At 38.2% G+C, this 21,805-nt stretch overlaps 1 protein-coding gene across 1 annotated transcript in view; it reads left to right on the plus strand.

Moving 5' to 3' along the window:
* Positions 1-4,257: 4,257 nt before the first annotated feature.
* The window catches only part of LOC121962707 (voltage-gated delayed rectifier potassium channel KCNH8-like), a 37,404-nt gene continuing 19,856 nt past the window's right edge, over positions 4,258-21,805 (plus strand). Inside the window, exons 1-5 of the mRNA XM_042512961.2 lie at positions 4,258-4,653; positions 16,408-16,641; positions 17,392-17,523; positions 17,831-17,976; positions 20,115-20,373. Of these exons, the coding sequence (XP_042368895.2) occupies positions 4,578-4,653; positions 16,408-16,641; positions 17,392-17,523; positions 17,831-17,976; positions 20,115-20,373 (847 nt within the window). The 5' untranslated portion in view covers positions 4,258-4,577. The remainder of the gene's footprint in view (positions 4,654-16,407; positions 16,642-17,391; positions 17,524-17,830; positions 17,977-20,114; positions 20,374-21,805) is intronic.

Raw genomic sequence — 21,805 nt, forward strand, 5'->3', positions numbered from 1 at the left:
GTATGAATGTGAACTCAGAGCTTTGATGTAAAAGTGCTGTAAAAGACTTTCCATCCATTTGGCCAGATGCTAAATGAAATTCTTGTGACACATATGAAATAGGGGGGTTTGGGTCCTCTTTGAGAATATTTTGATCGCCAAACGCTTATTTCCTGCATTCTGTTACATTTTATTTATTAATTTGTGGTGGAGATATCTATAATTTCATCAAAATAAAAGGAAACAGTCAAATATTTGTGATAAATTACATTTTGGACCAATATTCCCACTCATAATTCTTCAAATGTCCCTTCACTTCAGCTTCATGTCCTCAAGATGGCGTTATTTCCCTACAAATAACAATAGTGGTCTCTTCTTCAGTATTTGTGAATAAGACATAACATAACACTACATTGTGGTCATGGTTTCTGTTTTTTATATCACAGCCAAAGTGCAAGAATACAGTTTTGCATTCAGTTGAAATTTCAACTCAATTGCACCATAACCACCACCACCTGATCCTCGTTTCTCCACTTTGCAACTGCTCATTTGCTTGAGACCACTCTGCTTCAACGGTTTAAGTGCGGAGCTCTCCACTTTCCAGGCGATGGCACTGGCAGGTGTGGACGGCTTAATTTAGCTTAGTTTTATCTGCAGACAGTAGCTCTGGGCTTTTGTTGAGTCTTACAGTGAGCCTGCTTTGCAAGAAGCAGTGATGTGCAGCCACACAAGCTTCAGTTTATTGTTGACTCAACTGCTTTGTTTTCTTCCTCACTGTCTCATAAATAAACAATAATCTACCAACTTTAGTCCTTCTTGTTGGTGGTTTAATGTATAACAATACATCATATTTCTAAGATGAAGATTCATGTCTGTAAAGTAAATATGCATTAGAATTTATAAGCAGAGGAGGACAGAGTACAATGTATACTTTCTTACACCGCTGGGAATAACATGCCCATTAGGACTCCTGAGGTAGCAATAGTGCAGCTGAGTGTGAAAATGCCCCCACCTTCAGAAAAAGCACCTCAGGATTTCACTTTGGAAACATATACAGTGTTTTTCTAACCGATTTTTGTGCTTGAATGACTCCTGAAGGCTTGAAGGGACGGAGGTCTGCCTGTGTGAGATTAGTGTTAGCCTCCAGTTCACTACACAGTGGCAGCCTCAGCCTGTCAGGCCACACCCAGAGGACACATCTGCAGTATGAGGACCTTTAATGTGGAGTTTTGATACACAAAAAGCCATATATAGAATGGCTACTGTTTGCTTAGTGAGTGTTTTTTAGTATAGACTTGCTAGTTTTGTCTGTGGTTGGTATCATGAATGGAGCTCAGATGAAATAACTTAAGTCTTGTTTGCCTTCGGTTCCAGGAGCCCAGCATTTAGCCCAGATGCCACAAGAAAATGTTTGCATTGTAAACTTCTGTCAACCCAGAGTATGTTACATTTGCTGATTTCGCATGTATGTTTGTGATGCAGTATATGAGCTGACTGTCATCACGACTTGGAGCGGATGGTGGATGGCATGACATGCAAAAAGCATGACAAGCTGTAGACTGACAAACAACAAAGCCGGCTGTGTTTTAATGAGTCATTGCAGTGTTTCCGGCAGCTTTTTTGGTGCCAAACATCGTGGGGAATCGTGGCTTTTGTTCCAATAGCTTTCCAGACCCCAAATTTGGGTGATTTTTAGGGACTTAATAATGTTTTCCAACGCCAATAGTACCATAATTTTTTTTTTTTACATCAATGTGTTTCCTGCTGGGATACAAGCACAAAAAGTGATTTCTTGTCAAACTGCAGACCCCTGTTTGAGACAGCAAAGTTGTTTTTCCTGTGGCTTCTCAGTCCCCAGATGTGGGTGATTTTTAAGGACCCATCATTTGTTTTAACTGCATTTTTCAGCACCCCAATGTGGGCAATTTTTTAAAAACCTGTCACTATTTTCTGACTATTTAATGACTATGGTGCCATGAAAAGCCATAGTTTTTACATCGACATTGCTCTGTTTACATTGGCGGTTGCATTGGAGGTTACCTGCCAAGCTGCATACCACTGTTTGAGACCGACAAAGCTGTGTTTTCAGCAGCTTTTAATTCACCAAACATAGGCGTTTTTAGGGACTTGTGGCTCTCTTTCTTGCAAGTTTTTAGCTCCCAAGCAGGGATGCTTTTTAGGGACTTGTTTTTCCAACTGGGATAATGCTATGAAAAGGTTTTTTTTACTGAGAAATTGCTGTGTTTCCTGCGAGGATATATCATGTCATGAAAAGCGGTTGCCTGCCAAGCTGCAGACCACTGTTTGAGATCAACAAACAGCAAAACTGGTTGTTTTTCAATGTGCCATTGTTGTGTTTTCAGTACCTTTTCAACCTCCAAATGTGATTTTTTTTTCAAGGAGCCTATCGCTAGTCAGACACTATCCAGTGGTGATAGTGTCATGAAAAGTAGTAATTTTTTACTGAGACAGCGCTGCTTTTCTGCAGGTAGTGGCACACAAAGCAATTGTTTTTTCATGACCTCACGGCATTTTACTGTGACATCAATGCTTCTCCAGTGGGGATTGTTTCCCCGTGTAGCAAGTGGTTTTTAGACATAAAGTTTCAATGTATCAACAACACAATAATGTGCAAATGTTAATCTGTGGTTTGCAGAAACATACAATGCCAACATTTTATTTAGCTGCTGAGTTGCAGCATGACAGCAGGCAAATATAAACTGGAGGAATTGCTGAAAAGTGGATACAAATCATTTCACCATTTCTGCTGTATATGCATTTCACTTAAATTGACAGAAAAAGAATATTAAACAACATTAAGTGAGTGTAAGAGTAAATATGTGTTTTTGTTAACAGCAGAGATTTAACTAACAGATCCAATTGCAAAGTGCACACAAGCTTTATAGGTTATGAGTGGATAAAACAGCTTGTGTTGAACGAAATGACAGTGGGAGACATGGGCAGAGCAGCAAAACACATTACCTGTGACACACAGAAACAGCTGGGACCCTTTGAGATAATATAATAGGAAGTAATTGTCCCTTTGGGGAAACTTATCTTGGGATTAGTCATCCCCACAAACACCCAATCAATCATATTACATCTGGTACAACTGGTGGTTGCTACTATAGGGGGTGCATTATCTTTATTAAAGTCTATACAACCAGCCATTCATTATCTGGAGCCGCTGTCCCAGTTTGCATCAGTTGAGAGGCGGGGTACACCATAGATCTCCAATATATGTAAGGACTGCATATAGAGCACATTAATCAATGTGGCAAATCTCACACTGTAAAATTTGGTAAGTTGATTTTACTTTCAAAGAATTGGGAAACTGATTGCCTTGAAAAATGTAAGTCGACTAAATACAGATGTTAGTCTCAATTTATGCTTACTGTATAACACATTGAAGTTTAGTAAAACTTGAGTTAGATTATTTAATTTTGTGAAGTTGTTGCAACTTAAAATGACATGTTTAATAAAATCAGTCTTTCTGAATCTGAGCAACTTCAGTAAACCAAGTTTACTATGCTAGATATCTTTATTCTGCTGGTTGCAAACGTGTCAGTCATATTTGTATGCTTAAACATGTTGTGAAAACAGAACTCGCAGATCCCCTGACGTCACCATTGTCAAAAAGTCAGACCAACTTGGTTTGCTGAAGTTGCAAACACTTTTTTTTTAAAGGTAAGGTAATTTTACTTGTAATTTTTTAAGTAACAAGAACTTTACAAAATTAAGAAATTACAACAAACTATTGAGTCAACATTACAGTTAAATACATTGTTAACATAAATTAAGGTTTGTAGTCATACTTTCCTTTTTTTTTTTAGGGCAATTGGTTTCTTGTAATATTTCAACTGAGATCAACTTATCAGATTTTACAGTGCACATATGGGCAGGGGCATGCGGGTTTTGAATATCTCACAGGTGTAGCAGGCTTTTATATATGAATGGGTGAATTTATCACTATTTTTGTCCAAGAGGAGATGTTTGAATCTTTTGTCTTTGTGACACATTTTGCAGCCTGGAGTGTGAAACATGGCAGACTGCTGGAGACAATAATTTGCTAGAAATACCCAAAATGAAGACAATATCACACTTTGATTTCCCGCTGCAAACATGCATTCATCAAAGCATGAGAAGTGAAGAGAGACTGACTCAATTTCAGAGAGATAGAGAGAGGTGGGTGCACTGGTGGAGAAAATAGAAAAAAGAGATAGTGAAAAAGAGAGAAAGTGTTTGTGCACGAGAGGGAGCGAGAGAGAGAGAAGGGGAGGAGGAGGAGGAGGAGGAGGAGTAGATGGGGATTGCATTGCAGTACACCCGTGCGTAAATGTTACCATCCTCGCCGCGGTGCCTCCATCCATCCCTCCATCCCTCCGTCCTCTCCCCTCCAGCCTCCGGCGGCTGCTCTCTTCTCCTCTCTGGTCGCTGCTCAGTCTCGGACCGTGGAGTCCCGGGTGTCTCGGCTCGGCGCCCTCCTCCAGGGGTTGGGAGGGGGGCCGGGGACCTCGTCCAGATTCCTGCCGGGCTTCGTGACCACGGACAGCCAAGGCTCCGAGCGGCGCGAGAGACGCGGCTCGACCCGCTCTCGGATGCCCGTGATGCGCGGTCTGATCGCGCCACAAAACACCTTCCTGGATACCATCGCCACTCGTTTCGATGGGACCCGTGAGTAATCTCTTCGTTTTATGGTGCGCAATAGATGTTTCAAGCAGTTTATATTTATACATTTCTGAACAATATGTAAACTCTGTCAATGCAAAGTCCTCCAAAGACCTGAAAAATGCTTAAAAAGAACTGAAGACACTTAAAGTCATGAGCTTATACATTGACTGATGGATGAATTATGATGAGTGAAAGCACAGACTACTGTTTAATATATTAAGAATTCATGAAGTGTCTACCTGGGTCCCCAAAAAGATGAATTTGTGGTTCTTACAGAGCCAGCTGCAGAAATGAATGACATATTTTTGATAATTTATTCATGTTAAAGTGTGTTTTCTACAAACTTGACATGTTTACAAGACAGTTGACGTTCATTCAGAACTTACCTGCAGCCCTCTTTTGGACCTCGACCCTCCATTTGGGAACCACTGTTTACACTAAGGCTGTGAGTCAGTGTATTGATTATTATTCAAAGGAATTGGTTGAGTTGCAATTGACGAACTGTTAATGAGTTCAAAAAGTTGCAAATTCATGTGGATTTCCAATCTCATAGCCTTTTTTGTAGACTCGGTTATGCTTCACTTGTCATGGCTGAATTAACCTCCTGTGGGGGCCCAAATTAGCTGTGGGGTCCATGTCTACCCCCAGCTCCTCCCACATGTTGTGAAATGTGTACTTTGTTTTTGAGCTGGATAAACCCAGTTGTTGCATTTTACCTTTCTTCAAACCACTACATTACATTTGTACATTAGCAAGTACGTTGTGCTTACATTTCAACGCTGTGGTAAGATTCAGCACCGTAACAGAACATGTGACGTCCCCTGCAGCTAACCACGAGTTGAGCCCTCTCCTGCAGCACACAGCAGGCAAATTTGAACATCTTTCCTAGTGAGGACACTTATCATTTCAGATGCACAATGAAATTTAACAGACGACTATAGAACACTTGACACAGATTATTCTATTGAGAAGCTTTTGGGGGCTTTTTGTCTATTAAGTATCACAACTGCTGCCAGCTGTTGGAGGCACACCGGGCTGTCTCTCTCCTAACAGTGGAGCTGCCGGGGCGCACACTGGTCTCTCTCATCTAACGCTAACACCACTGTTAATCCCAGTTTTTAAGTATAGAAAAAATGTTTTTTGTTCTCATGGTAACAGTTGTTGACATGCATGGGCGAGGCCCACTTGCAACAAAACTACTAAAAAACGTATACTATATGTCTCTTTAAAAACATTTGATATGTATGAAATGCCCAAATATAAGATATTTGTGGTTTGCAAAATCTAGCAGTTAGGCTTACTGGGTGCCTGAAGCTGCTTTATGGTAGTGTGATTTATCACATTCATTGAAGAAACTGCAAAACGTAAGAACAGAACTTAGTCATGAACTTCCTGAAATTAGATTTCGATGCAATGTTCAGAGTAGCCCTCAAGATGGGGTAATAAAGCAAGACCCACGCTTTGGTGGTTTCACAAACAAATTTTCAATTAAATTAGCGCAAAGTAGTTTAACAGCAGAGCGGTTGCCCACTTAGCCTGATTGAAAATCCATCCTCACTTAGAGTACTGTGGATTGAAAGTCATCCTTTTCAATTTGAAACTGTCTCCATATGACCGCAACATTTCAAACTGTTACATCAGCTACCGAAGACAACATAAGATCCATTCATAAAGTAAAGGTGGCACTATTTTTTTAACTAAAATAATCATCATGACACATAATCCAACTTGTACTGTCATATTACCGACTTTACTGACAAACACATCAGTGTGTGGATGAAGCCAATGTAAACGTACACAGAAATAACTGTTGATCAATATGCAAACTGCAGTTACCAAGCTTAACACTGTTATATAACACAGTCCCGAAGGCGCAAACTAACAGGCAGGACGGAGCAACAGACAGCATGTGTGGATGAAGGATACTGTACAAGGAATCAGAGCGGGATCTGTGTTTTTTCCGAAACAGAGCCGCAAATTAGATTACTGAAGCATCCCCGCTGCAAGGTGCTCCATGATGAGAGCGTTGTGTGGAAAAATCAGTCATCCTCTGTGGCATCTGTAGGTATTTGATGTGTCCTGTGTGTCCCCTGAAGGCAGCAGTTCAAGAGATAGCGTTAATTCAATTAGAATTTTTCATTGGGTGTCAACAGCGATCAGCTCTGCTCTAATCTGAGAGCAGAACAGATTGCACTTCTGTATCTGATCACTTCTTGCAGCTTCAGCGTGCAGACCAGCTGCAGGAGGTCCATTAGGACTCTGTTGGTGGAGCAGGAGTTGAGTTTTTCTCCTATTTTTATTGACTTAATGTCACCTATGAACTCAACAACAACAAAAAAACTAAAAAAAAAAGAAAAAATCCCAAACATAACTGGTGGTCTTATTTTTCTGCGACTTTATACTGAGAATGGCTGGTTACACAAAGATTAGATAGCACAGTGTCGCAGCCCCCCACAATTTATATTCCAGGAGTGCGATCCTTCAAGATCTCCAAAGGACACAGCCCACAAAGCACATACTCAACATGCAAACTCCCATGAGCCCTCCAGTGTGTGTCATTGCAAGGGTAAAGAGCTGGTCCCCTGTTCCACAACCAGCACTGAATACACATCTAGAATCAGAGGCTTGAAAGTCATCTGGATCCTCTTTTCCAACACGTTGCAGATATTTTTTCAATCATATTTTATTGTAAGGAACATTAGGTTGACAAAATCATACAAATAAAATGCAAATGAAAATTAGTATCTCTTTATTTTTTGGTATTTTTTCCACCTGGCCAAGTCCCACCCAACCATCACCCATTGGAGATGCAAAACGTCTAAAAGAAAAAAATGAATCAAATCTTCAAATATTAATGACAGGTATATAAGGTAAATTCAAACATGCAACCCTTTAATGATACATTAAGTCAAATACTCAGTGCTCCAGACATAGTGTATTTGACCAAATAGAAATATCTATTTTGTCATTTTATATTTAGATTGCTTCTACATTTTTTATCTTATGTCTGATTCTATTTAAATTCAATATTTTTATTCCTTATTTATGTTAACTGTTTTGCACTAAAACACCAAGTCACATTTCTTGTATATGTAAATGTACTTGGCGATAAAACCAGACTCTGATTCTGATTCTGAAATAAGATAAAAAGGGCTGCCACAGGGGCCTCTACTAATGGCTCCTAATTCCCCTTAACTATACATTTTCATTTACCAAGTCTGTCTTTAAATCTTTAAACTGATTTAATCTAATTATATGTCAGAAAGTCCCAATGAACTCCGATTAATCGTTAAAAATACCTCACACCTGTTTGTCTACTTGTAAAACTCACAATCTGAACCAGCTACGTGAATGAAACTCTTGCTGCGTATAAAAACATGAATGACCAGCGTGTCCCCATTCTTGGTGTGAGAAAATCAAGTCTGGTATGATGTCGAGTTCTTCATTCATGATCACATTCTTGCTTCTCACCTCTGGCAGGCCCGTAGTTACAAACACAGCAGGAGGATTTTAATGAGGAGCTTCTCCGACTAAATAACTTTACAGCTGTCTACAGCGTGCTGACAAGGAGGTGTGTGAACATCAAGGGGTAGAGGAGTTGAAAAAACTATGATTTAGTTTAAATAAAAAGAAAACAGCAAGAAAAATGGAGGAATTTGAGATGCCACATTAAATCATCACGCTAATGACTCAAAGCTGCAACAGTGCAGGTTGAGAAATGCCAAGTCTGAAGCATCGAGGGCGGCACTTTAAGTCCCACTGTGACCAAACCTTTGTTTTATTCGTCACTCTGCACACTTAATAACAGAATACCGAGCATGTCCGTCGTGACTGATAGGGAGTCCTCAAGTAAGAGAAACCAGCAGAGCAGAAAAGTATTTTCAGGTCTGAAGGCTGGGATCTTCCATCTTTGCCATACAACATTAATGCAGCACGATAACCAGTGGCACTCCAGGGAAATCTCTCCAGATTTTTTTTCTTACATTGCCGTAGAAAGCTTCACTCAGAGCCCTGCTTTTTTTTTTTTAACCCAAAGATATCTCAATACGCTGCTTACATATTTATAAGAACAAAGGTTACATATTTTAATTAATCACGTAGGGATGGCAATGTTGGTTGGTCAACATTGCCCATAATGAAATACTGTTGGAAAGATGTTGTACAGACATTAATGACGCCCAGAAGATTTGGATATGGCTGCAACTAAGGTTTATTTATTGTTTGAATAATTTAACAATTCATTGCTTTGCCGGTAAAATGTCAAAAAAACCCAAAAAAACAATGACAAATACCCAAGACCCGCAGGGATATCCTCAAATTAAGTTTGCAGAACTGTCTAAAACCCCAAAGTGATTCAGTGAATCTGAGAAAAAGCAGCTATTATTCACACTGGAATCAGTAATTTCCAACTAAATCACCAGAATAAATGTTGGCATTGTATATTTCTGCAAACAACAGATATGTTTCATTTGTACATTATGTTGTTTCTTTACAGTTCAACAACACTTTGGTTAATGTTTGGTTAGGTTTAGGCCCAAAAGAAAGAGTTTTTTTTTTTTTTTGCCTACTGTTAGTGACACAATATTGGCGGGAAATGCAGCAATGTCTTGTAAAAAAGAAAGAAAGAAAGAAAGAAAGAAAGGAGCACCCGTGTAGCATCATCTCAACAAAACAGGAGACATATTTTGTTTAAAAAACAACACCCCCACTTTTCGTGGCACTATCAGAGCAGAAATTGCAGCGATGTTATGTTAAAAAAAAAAGAAAATCCCTGCTTTTCGTGGTAGAGTCCCAGCAGAAAAGCCAGCGACAGCTCTGTAAAATGCCTGTCACTTTTAAAACATACATATTAAGATATGTTGTTCTATTATTTGTTGATCATAGTAGTTTTGACTGGGCTTGGACATATCTTATTGCCCTAAGAAAAAAGTCTGTAGAAGTGAACAAATGAGACAGAGGAGTGACTCCAGACTGACAGATTTTCGTGTTTTTGTCAGGGGAGCTCCGGCACAAAGCTGTGGGCTGTAAAGTTTTGAAGCTGATGCAGAGTGAAAATGTGTTTTCAGTTCAGGTTTCGGGAACACATCAGAGAGCTGGTTTTACAAATATTCCTGCTCGCAGGAATCATCGGGCCGTCACCGTTCATCAACTCATTGTTTGCCAGACTGCAGACAGCTGATAGATGACTAGTATTAAATAGATACATATAGATAGCATATTTGACTGCAAAGTAATATATTTCAACATGTTACCATACACATAATGACAATGCTAACATGCATTCATGATTACCATCTTGTTTTAGCTTCATTAGCATGCTGTGGATTATTTTGAGCAACCAGGTCATAATTTCTGGAAAGAGACATTACTGTTGAGTTTTTCAAATGTATTTTTGGCACTTTGAGCTCCACAAGCCGAGTGCCATCTAGATCTATTATATTGGAGAGAAGGCAAACATCTCTATAGCCGATATCTCCAACACTTGGCAACTCACACAAAAACAGTCTAGATTGGTAAATAGCACTACAGGTAAGAGTTAAAATATGTATTTTTCATTTTGGGGTGAACTGTCCCTTTAAGGGTCCAAGGAATGAATGCAAGTCAACATAGCATCCTTAAAACGTGCTCTAAACAACTGTGTGTGGCATGTTTGTGTGTATATTTGTGCACAGCGGTGAATGTATTGTGGCGGGCTGTCGCTGTCAGTGTTATCAGCACCAGGGTTTATCGGGGTTCCCTAAGCTGCTCAGGGGCTGATTCTGAGTGGTTTTGTAGTTTCAGCTCGCACATTATTACACCTGGATCGTAGTGTGGATGTGACAGGCGTGCCTCATGCCTCCTGGGGAATGTGCAGAAAACGAGTACAACAAAAGAAAACAGGAACCCGGCATTAAGCCAGAGTGGATGGAAAATGATGGAGCTGTTTCTCTTAAACCAGATCACGTCTTTGGGGGGAAGATGGACACTGTGTGCGCATAATGAACAATGTAACCTTGCACTCAGTGTAGACAGAAAACTTATAGGATAGAACAGGATAGGACTCTCAGTGCTTTTGACGATTTGCTTTTGAGGAGATTTAAAAATATCAAGATATGTATCATTTATCATGATATAGCCTAAAAATATCGCAATATAATTTTCAGCCCATATATCGCCCAGCCCCAGTGTGCATGCTCTTTGTGCCCCGAGATGTGGAAGATCTGAGGACTTATATCACAAAAAAAAGAGTTTTATGCTTCATGCACTTCTGAGCAGCTCTCATAGGAATGAACTGGGCCCCACCTCCATGCTGTATCCAGGTTTTCTCAAAAAATCCATGTTTAAATTAGCTACCTCCTGTCTGTAGCTTAATATTTAAAGGACAGATATGACAGTTGTGTCGATCTTTTCACGTAAATCTAAAAATAATAATAATAATAATAACAATAGGGTGTTTTTGGTTTGATTTTTAAAAAAGACTTTGAGGATTATTTTGTGAGTCTATCGTCTCACACAGTGGAAGCCAGAATCACATTTTGTTCCTCTGCTTTTCCCTGCTTTGCTTCTTCACCCTTAAAACAACGGACCGCTGTTCGACTCGAGATTCAACAAGTGTGCGGCTGAGTTACTCATATATACAGCCAGATGGATTTGTAGTGACAACAGCAGCAGTGGCATCGACTGCGAGTCAGCAGGGGAGGGAGGCCGACCACGACTCTGAACACAGGAGTGATGCAGCTGGCGATTTTGAAGAGTGTGACAGAATATAATAGGATTTCATGAATCACTTCTCCCAGGGAAAAAAATAGGCTTGTACTTTTGAGATGATTAACTGGCAGAATTGAGGAATATATTAATATTTAAGGAGCAGTGCACAATTTGCATAAAAACAAGGTTAGTGCTTTTATATAAGGCAAGCTTTTACTGGCCTTCTTACACTGAAGCTTTCAGGAGAACGTGAAAGAAAAGCTCATATGTCATTTTTCATTTTTAAAGATGCATTTTTATGCTGCAAGAACAGCCTCCTATTCTGTAAAGCTTTTTCAGGACATTTTGGAGCCTGGCTGCAGGTATTTTCTCCCTTACAGTCACAAGATTGTGTTTTATGGGGTTGAGGTCAAGTTCTTCTGCACCAAAACAATTTCTTTATGGACCTGGCTATGTGCACGAGGTCACTGTCATGTCGAAACAGTAAATGTTCAGCTTGTTTCACCACATTGTTCGGCTCGACATTGTGCCCCTCGTTGCTGATTTCTTGATTTCTTGAGTGAGTCATCTGTTTGTCATTTTCAGTTGATACAGAAGCAGAAAAAAATACAATATTGTGATTTTCCTTTTTACATCAAAGATCCCATATTGTGAAAAGCCACATTTCCACGTCTTTAAAAAAAATTTGTATATATATAAAAAAAAAAACAGCAAATCAGCAATCCACAGAGAAATGCACACAGCCCGTGTTCAGAAAAGGTGCCTTCAAATGAGCTGTGAGGAATTTCTTGAACTTGTGATGTCACAACTATACTATATAAAAGTATAAACTGTGGTTAGAGTTTAGTTTCAGTCATTCCCGGTTGCAATTACAGTGTGAAAACACAGAGAGTGCGAATGTGGAAGACACAAAAACACATCAGAGCAGGCTCGACTTTTTTTGGAAGGGTGGCCTAACATTTCCCTGGTTCGCTTGTCCAAAAGCAAACAGGATTTTCATTGGATTTTGGATTATTGCGGAGAACTCCTTGGCAAAAAGAAAAAAGTTAATGATACGTGGGCGCCTTCTTGTGAGGCATGCTCTTTCATCTCTATGACAGTCAAAAAGGAGACAGTTTACAATGTCGGGAGTCGGGGTATTTCATCAGGGTCTGTAATACAGCTTTAAGTGACCAGGCCATATAGTTTATTATGATAAGTTTGTCCAAATACTGTTGCATGGCTCAGGTTATATACGGTGCAACATCAATTAAGGGATGTACATAGACTGTATAAGGTTCCGGCTTTGTCAGTTCTGATAGACACCCAACTTTGCTGCTAGAATAAACTTGCTGTGTTCACGTGATGTTGGAAGGTCAGAGTTTCCGAGTTGGGAAGCTGTCATTCAACAGCATAGGATGTCAGCTGTACAACTGTTCACGCTTTGAATCCTATTTTTAAACCTTTGAAAATCTGGGCAAAATCATTTGATTTCTTTTGAAAATAATGGGGGGAAAGGCAACCAACTTGACCGGAAATTACCCAAAAATTGCAGGAAATCAATCAAAAGTTAACAGAAAATTACCTAAAAATTAGTTTTGAAAAAATAGTTCGAAAAATTGGGGGAAAATGTCCAGAACACTATATTTCTAATTATTATGATCTTATATTTCAAATCATGTCACAGGGAAAAATATAACAAATATATAATATAAATACTTAATAAATACTTTTGCTTATTTTCGGGTAATTGTCTTGTAACTTTAAAAAATAAAATAAAATTCTTGCTATTTTTAGGCCTTGTCTTGTTATGTTGCTTATTGCCTTCTCCCCGTATTTAAAAAAACAACAACAAAAAACTCAGGTTTTAAAGGGTTAAGCTCCACCCACTGACCTTTACCTTAACGAATAATGTTCATTCTGCCTTAGCGGTATAATTGCAATCTGCATGTTCACCCACAGCTTTAATTTCTCACTTTAAACCCAACAGATGTTGCAGGATATTTTGTTTATTGTATTATTGTGATTCATAACTTGCTGTGCTGCTCTGGAGAAAATGTTTGTCTTCCCATGAGCCTCCTGCACTGAGCGGCAGTTTGTATTTCTTGTCTGAGTGGCGCAGCAATGAGGTTCGGCAAGAGCGTTTACACTGGACGTGCTTTATTAATGCATGGATTATTCAATTTTATTGTCCCTGGTTCATCCCTTTGCAATCCCCCCTTCTGTGTGTCTCAGTAAATTTGTCTCTCCCTCCGTCTCTTTCTCTCATTCAATCACTCCCCTCACCCGCTCTCTCGTCCCATATTGCTTGCATTCTTCAAAGTGAGCGCTCCAGTCTTGCGGATTCATTTATGTATGGACTTTAATGATCTCAGTGGAATGAATGTCTTGGCTCTGTGAGTCACCTATCATACCAAATTCAGCTTCATAATGAATTATTCAAGATTATTCCCCATAACTCAGACTGTCAAACCATTTGTCATAGCTCCTGCACATTCTGGCAATCTGCTAACAGACACTATGCTTACATGCATGCTTTTACTTCTGCTGCACAGACCAGTAGTTTGGAAATTAAGTTTTTTTGTGCATTATTAAGCCATTATAAGACAGATGTTTTTAAATATATATTGTATTTATATTATATCCCATTATAAATTACAAGTATATACAGTTTGTGGCTGGTTTAAACACTGAGCAAACTGATTTCTTTAAAAAAAAAATTGGGAGAGAGCAACAAGTTGGCATGGCCCAAAAATTAGCAAATAAATAAATATATAAATAAAGTAAAAAAAAGTTAGGCTACAAAAAATAACTTGGAAATAAGAGAAAAAAAATTGACCTTTAAATTAGTGCTAAAAGAAAAAAGGTAACATAATTTAAAATATAAAATATTATAATATTATAATGTTTCTATTATTATTATTATTATTAGTAGTAGTAGTAGTAGTATTAGTATTATTATTATTTTGAATAATTTTCTAAAAATCCTTCCCTATTTTTTAAAACCAATTTTTTGGTCACTTTGTTGTCACCAAGACATTTCATGCTAAGTTACTAAATGCCTTTTTTTGTTTTTGAAAGAAATCCTATTAGGTTTTAAAGGATTAAAACAAGTTAACAAGTTAATTAACATCAACAGTTTATTTTTACAGTGGAGAAGGAAATATTGTGGAGGGCACAGAGGCAGAGAGAGGTGGGGAAAGGAGATAATTTTTGAAGAGAACAATAGTGGGAGGTAAAAAAAAAAAAAAGAGGATGAAGTGAATATCATTGGAAAGCAGCAAGCATGTTAAATTCTCCCCGAGGACGAGCTCTTCAAAGTGAGCAGAATTACTCCGACGCCTTTCAGAGCACAGCAGCAAACATAAAGTGGGAATGAAAACTGTGGAAAAAAAGAAAGCTGTGCATGAAATTTTAATTGTGTTTTCTTTGAATTGGGTTGACATGTTTGTGAACTTGTAGATGATGACCACATAGTTGAGTGAAGCATTAGATTGGAAGTGTAATAAAACTGGAACAGACCACAGAAGTACCACTATCTTCTGCTGGTTAAATAATAGTAACATTTTTTGCCAAGGAGGCTGCCTGTGCTCTTGCCTGTTGTAAAAATTGCCAATTTATTATCCCATAAAGTTACAGCTTTATTCTTGTAATATTAAAAGTTTATTCTCATAAAATTATTCCTTTTTTTTCTTTTAAAACTCTGACTTAATTCTTTTAATATTAGTTTTTCTCATAATATTACGACTATATTCTTGGAGAGAGGAGTGATCCAACATGCCAATTTATTAATTGGCTTAATTAATTTTAAACCAAGAAGGAGCCAATTAAATGCAGGGGATAAATCATACCAATTTGCAGAAATTGGCTATACAAATAAGATTTATCAGGGGGACAGAGTGCTGGAAATGGGACGTCATTGGACTATGTAGAACTTTATTTAGCCAACTACCTAATATGACCTCCTGAACAGAGAAAAACAAGGAGCAACCTTGTACCCCTTAAAAATACTCTTAGTTTTGCTGTTAATTTTTAAACATAATTGTTAATTATGAGTATGCTAGCATACCCTCGCGCTCACCGCCAATTACCTACCGTGAACAGAGATGAAGGTAACCTCAACATTATACCTACTAAATATTTTAGTAGCATTTTAAGTCTAGTGTCAGCATGTTAGCATGGTATCAGTCTCAAAAACGTCACTTCTAGCTAAAACACAACTTTAAACCTTTAAAATATTATGTTAGCGTCCTCATTGCCAGGTTGTTAGCATGGTGACGTTAGCATTTAGCTAAAATGAACGGCTAACGAGCTGCTAGCCTGGCTGTATTTTTTTGTTAGCAGCTGTTATAAATGTCAGGGTTTTTCTTATGTTATTTTTAACAGTTTTACGGTAAGAGAACAATGTCTACATATATTTTATTGAGTAAATTAACTTGTAAGTGTAAAACTGAAAAAGAAAAACAGGTTAAATTTTCAGCGTTGTAAACTAACATTTAGTCCTAGGTTTTAACTTTTGTTCATTTTAATATTTAATAGTGACATTAACCCTTAGAAACCTAAAGCTACATTACTTTTCTTGTGCTGCTGTCAGACACCTTTCACAAGTATTTAAACCATCACACAATTGAAGAAGTTGGTTTGGTTTCTTTAAAAAAAACTTTGGAAAAAAGGGAATAATTAATAGCAACAATCCACTGTATTCATAGAGTGCTTTTCAAGGTACGCAAAGACACCTTAAATAACTTAAAATGATAATGGAAAACACGACTAAAAAGATAAAGCACAACATAAATGTCACATTAAAAGAAGTTCTTAAAAGGTGAGTTTTAATTAGTGATTTGAACAAGTGCACATCAAGATGCAGGGTTCCCTTGGTCATGGAAAACCCTGAAAAGTCAAAATTTAGGAAAATAATGAAGTTTGTAGTTTATAATGAAAGTTAATAAAACAGTTATGTATTCATGTTTCTGAAACACCGTCAAGCATCTCTCTTAGTGATGGATGTTCGTGGTCTTCTGACGTCTCACCATCTTTCTTAATCAGCTTTATCCCCATTTCTTTGTTTCCGTTTCCTGTGTCACAATCCAGACAGTAACTTCGTCCTGGGGAACGCTCAGGTCCAGACCCTCTATCCCATCGTCTACTGCTCTGATGGCTTCTGTGAACTGACTGGCTTCGCCCGTGGCGAGCTGATGCAGAAGAGCTGCATGTGTCACTTCCTGTACGGCAGCGAGACCAGCGACCGCCTCACCTCACAGATGCAGCAAGCTCTGGATGAACGCCGGGAGTTCAAGACCGAGATCATTCTGTACAAGAAGAGTGGTGAGAGCAGATGACTGGAGGATAATGTCAAAATAATCATGTTTAACCCTTTCAAACCTGGATCGACAACTGTTTTCTTGTGCTGCATTAATTCTCTCACAAACATTTCAACTATATATACAGTATATATATACACACATAAAATTTGATGTGAAAAGTATTTTCTAAAATTATTCTCAACTTGCCTTAACCCTCCTTCCTAAGTTTTTATTAAATGAAATCAAGCCAATTTGCTTAAGTTTAAACAAGCTAATGTTTAAATGCTTTCTTTCAAAAACACAGGGGAAAAAGCGTTTTGGAGAGAAATGCCCCGCGAAATGTATGACATTTAATGAGGTTAATAATGAGAAAGAAGGAGAGAGAATTATTTGAAGTTAAAAACAGCAACTCTGGGGAAGTAAATAGTTAAAATTAGCATTTTTATTCATTTAAAATTGAGTTATAGAAAATATATAAAAAGATATTTTATTATTATTATTTTTACTTGTTTCCAGGTTACTTTCTTTTTTCTATTTTCTATTTTCTCTTCTTTAATATGCTATTTCTTAAGTAGGTTTCTAGCAACTTTTTATTAATGTCTTGCTTCCTCAAATCTTGGGTAATTTCTTGTCAAGTTGCTCATTAACACTTTTCTCAGGTTTCAGAGGGTTAATATAGTGTGAGTCAAAGTTGTCTCTCAGTCCACCCTGATATATTTGAGGATAATTTGTCTTCAGGCTGTAAAATTCAAATCTTTTTTTCTTTGAACAGGCTCCAAGTTCTGGTGTCTGCTGGACATTGTGCCCATAAAGAACGAGAAGAGCGAGGTTGTTCTGTTCCTGGTCTCACAAAAGGATATTACAGAAAATAAGGACCTGGACCACGGCAATGAATCTGAAACTGGTGAGAGAAAGCATAAAAAATATCATGAGGCATTTTCCAATTCCACTATAATTCACATGAAACCATCCAATCGAGGGTTTGCAGCTGGGGCAAGAATCTATCAGCAGCCCTGACCGCTGTTGTTATGGAGGCGGTTTGGGAGCAGTCACCAAGCAAATAACCTATTTTACTCTCTCAGCAAAACAGTACGTCGGTTATTTTGTCCAGATATAAATGGTAAATAATAAATTGCAATTTCTAGAGCCAAGTTTGGGAGCCATAGATTTGTGCGCTGGCAGTTTCTCCAGTTTTGTGTCTTCGCTTTCAGACGAGGAAACTGGCCTTGAGATCCACCAGATCAGCCGCCCCCCAGGCTTCAACGTGGAGCGCCGCCGCAGCCGGGCCGTCCTCTACCAGCTGTCAGGACACCTACAGAAACAGGACAAAACCAAGAGCAAGCTGAAGATCAACAATGTGAGACATGCTGTCCTACATACCTTCTGTCCCACTTTGGATCTGACCTACTGTATTTTTTAAAGTGTATTAATGATCGGGATATTTTTGGAGGATGAATGTTTTGATTCCAATGACCCCGTGGCTAATGAGGATTAGACGGTGTCAGCAGATACATTTCACATTTGCTGAAAGGGGCAATTTGTGTGTCCAGACATGTTTTCAAGGGCTTCGATTTGCATTAATTTCTACGTCAATAAGATAAAAACTTGTAAATTTAAGCAGCTGAGATGAGACATGTGCCCTTGCAGTGTGATCTTAACAACACGGGAATTAAGAGGCAAGAAATTAGCATAAAAGCTCTCATTAGTCATTTGAATTAATCATGAGGTCGGCGGATCAGGTGCAGTATCATAGTTAACAGGTTTCATCCTCTTGCATCAGTTAACTCATCAGTGGATGCTCAGTTAAAGAAACACTTGATTTTGTCAGCACATAATTTGTAGATACAAGATGTGCCAGTGTAGCAGAGGTTTTGAGGACGCAGGAGGCACTTCAACTGGCTGTACATGACCCAGAATTATGCCAAGCAAAAGGGATTTGGCTGCTCAATACGAAAATTTGAAATAAAATTTAAAAAAATAAAAATTTTACTATAAAAGTACTTTATTTCATTTCATTATAACTATTTTATTGACTGTTATTATAACATTTGTGTAAACAGCGTTTTTATTTGACAGTAGCTGCTATATTTAACTTAATTTTAACTGCAGTTCATTCAGGGTTTTTTATCATAGTAGAAGTCAGTTGGGATTTTGTTAGATGTCTTATATAAAGTCTGTGGTTAACACAAGCTTAAGTGACTTTCATGTTTTGTTCTACGACATAAAATACCAAGTGAAATGCAGCTTTACAGCCTCGTTGTGGCGGTGACACTGAAGTCATGCCAATCAGTGTAGTTCATATTTAGCATAACATTAGCATTTTGCTTCTGGTGATTGCATTTAAGCTTCAAAAATAACAAAAGTGGTGTTAATTTGTGAAAATTATCTTTCTACAGAGCTTATTTTTTGCAATAATCCAAAATCCAAAAGTAAAATCCCATAGGCTTTTTGTTGGGGAAACAGGGTGAAGCTAGCATCTTTGTTGGCCTAGAAATAAACGAGATACCTGCAGCACTCTGTAAAAACATAAGATTAGCAGAGGACTCTTATTTTGACATTATAACAGACATTTCCAGCCTAAGTTGATGCAGAAAAGGCAAAAATTGATGCATAAATAACCATCAGAATGCAGGAAATGATGTGTTGATGCTCAGTTTTTTTTCTTATTCTTCTAAACTTAAGTAACCTTACTTGCCGAAACCTGCGTGTATGTGGTACGTGAAGTTATCCAAGGGGCACTACTTCTTTGGATATCATATGAACTGATAAATGAGGATACGTTGCTGAGACATAATATGTCATAGTCTGCGGTCTGTTTAGTGTTTTCTTTTCTCCCTCATGTTTCATGTCTTGTCTTCCTGTTTTATTTTGGTATCACTCACCTCTGTCTCCAGGTTCCTGTCTGCCCCGCCCCTCCTTTTCGGTGTGCACCTGATCCCTGATTGTGTTTCCCGCACCTGTTTCTCATCACACCCCATTAGTACCGTATATAAACCTTGTTTTGCTGCTCTTACCTGGTCTGAGTTTAGCATTTGGGTCCTACCTTCCTGCGCCACAGTTCATGGCATAATATGAGGACAACATATTTTAAAACCTTTAAACCTTTGTGCTCTCTGATGAAGACTCCAGGGCCAAACGCAGTCTGTGATTTAGGTGTTTTATAGCAAATAGCCATGTTTTGAATAAATGCTTTTTAACTCATTTCAAGTGCATTTGATCCTGCTCTGCACATGAGTGCCTGAAGTTTGTTTTTTACTCTCATTTTTGATCACTTTCTGTTTATGTTTCCAAGTTTGACCAGTTCATTAAAATAAATATTACACTAGTAGCAGTGCTGCTGATGATGATAAAATATTTATGGTGGTCTAGCTGGTGGAGATATTCCCAACAGATAAAAAGACAATACATTATTCATTTACACCAAAAATATACCCTAATATAGCTAATATGTCTGTATTAATGATGTTTGTGTGTGTGTCCATTCACCACATCTAGAGTGTTCTTGGAGCCAACGCAAACCCGGTTCCAGAGTACAAGGTGGCAGACATCCAGAAGTCCCGTTTCATCCTCCTCCACTACGGTGCGTTCAAGGCTGGCTGGGATTGGCTCATCTTGTTGGCCACCTTCTACGTCGCCGTCACCGTTCCCTACAACGTCTGTTTCACTGCTGTGGAAATAAGAGAGGACGGCGCCTCAGCAGCACGTAACCCTCCAAGTGTCAGCGATATCTTAGTGGAGATACTTTTTATTATCGGTGAGGCTGCTTTTGCATTATTTCACAGAGTTGTCACAGAGTTAAACTATATCAGGCCTTAGCTACATCACCGTTACTTGTTAGTTAAATCAGTCCATTATTTATTTTGTTCTTTCCATGAAAGTTTTGACAAAAAAATTGTAGATTTAGAAAATTATTCATAAAAAGCTTGGGAAAATGTCTAGGGAAAAAAGAAAAAAGCTAGAAAAGAACTATATTTGTAATTATCGTAATTTTAATATTTAAAATAATGTTACAGAATTATTGTTCATTTTAAGCACTTTTTCCATTTCTCTGTTTTTTAAAATATCTTTTTCATTTATTCTATTTCAGTTTCTGTTTTGTTATTTGTAATTTTCAGAGACTTTTCTGTACTTGTACTTTTTAACTTATTTCTTGGTAAATTTTGGGTCATTTCCTCATTTACTGCCTCTTTTTTAGGTTTCAAAGGGTTAACTCATGCCTCTTGGTTTCTTTCCATTATGTGTTTTTCCACTCTCTCCTAACATCAGTTTAAGGGGCACCTCCTTCCTGGTTTTAATAATCCAAACAAGCAGCTCTGAAACCACCTCTCCTTCTCTCCTAATTGGCCCAGTTAACTGCACCGTAGCTTGCACTGCCTCCAACTCCTCCTCCCGACACACGAGAGCTGTATGCTAATTGACCCTCCTTAAAAATCTCCACTTCCTCTCCGCTGCATCTCAACCTGCTGTCTCCCCTCCGGCAACCAAGTCCACTAATCCTGCTTGAGGAGAGCTTGTTAAAGCAGCAACATGAAGATTTTAACTGGTTGTGAAACCGTCTCAGTTTAATACTGATGCCTCTATGTGACCTACATAAGCAAACGAGACAGTTAGCGAGGAGATTGGCTATTCCCATATCGTTATTCTTAATGCCTGTCCGTGGGTTTGACTCCCCACAAAATCAGACAAACTGATTGATGGCGCACAAACCAGTCGAGCCGATGTTTACACTTTCTCAGGCTAAGTTTCACAGTGGGTTGTAAGTTAAACACTTATAGGAAAGCAGGAGGGAATTTTTTTTCCTGTGATAATGTCATTCATAATGTTATATTTTGTGGTTTTGGTTGATACTACAGAGGGAAAAAGGAAATAATTGACATGGGTTGACAAACATGTCAACCCTGGTCTGTTATTGGACAGATGGAGAGAATTGTTTTAAAACTGATCGTGAATTGTTCTTTTTCTTCTAGACAGGTGGTTAATATTTCTATTTTAATTTATAAAATAAATTGGAAGACATTTTCCATCAGTATATGAATTCACATTGGTGGATTAAGCAAGGTTTACATTGTTTCACTATCCCTTTATTGCAGTTATTAATCTTACATGTCCACATATAGACTCATTACCTCATCCTGTAGTTCCTACAGTTGTGTTTAAAAAAGAAAAATAGTATTAAAAATAAGCTG

Source organism: Plectropomus leopardus, chromosome 24 (assembly GCF_026936395.1).
Source record: "Plectropomus leopardus strain MGB_pleo_1.0 chromosome 24, ASM2693639v1, whole genome shotgun sequence".
NCBI classification, from domain to species: Eukaryota; Metazoa; Chordata; class Actinopteri; order Perciformes; family Serranidae; genus Plectropomus; species Plectropomus leopardus.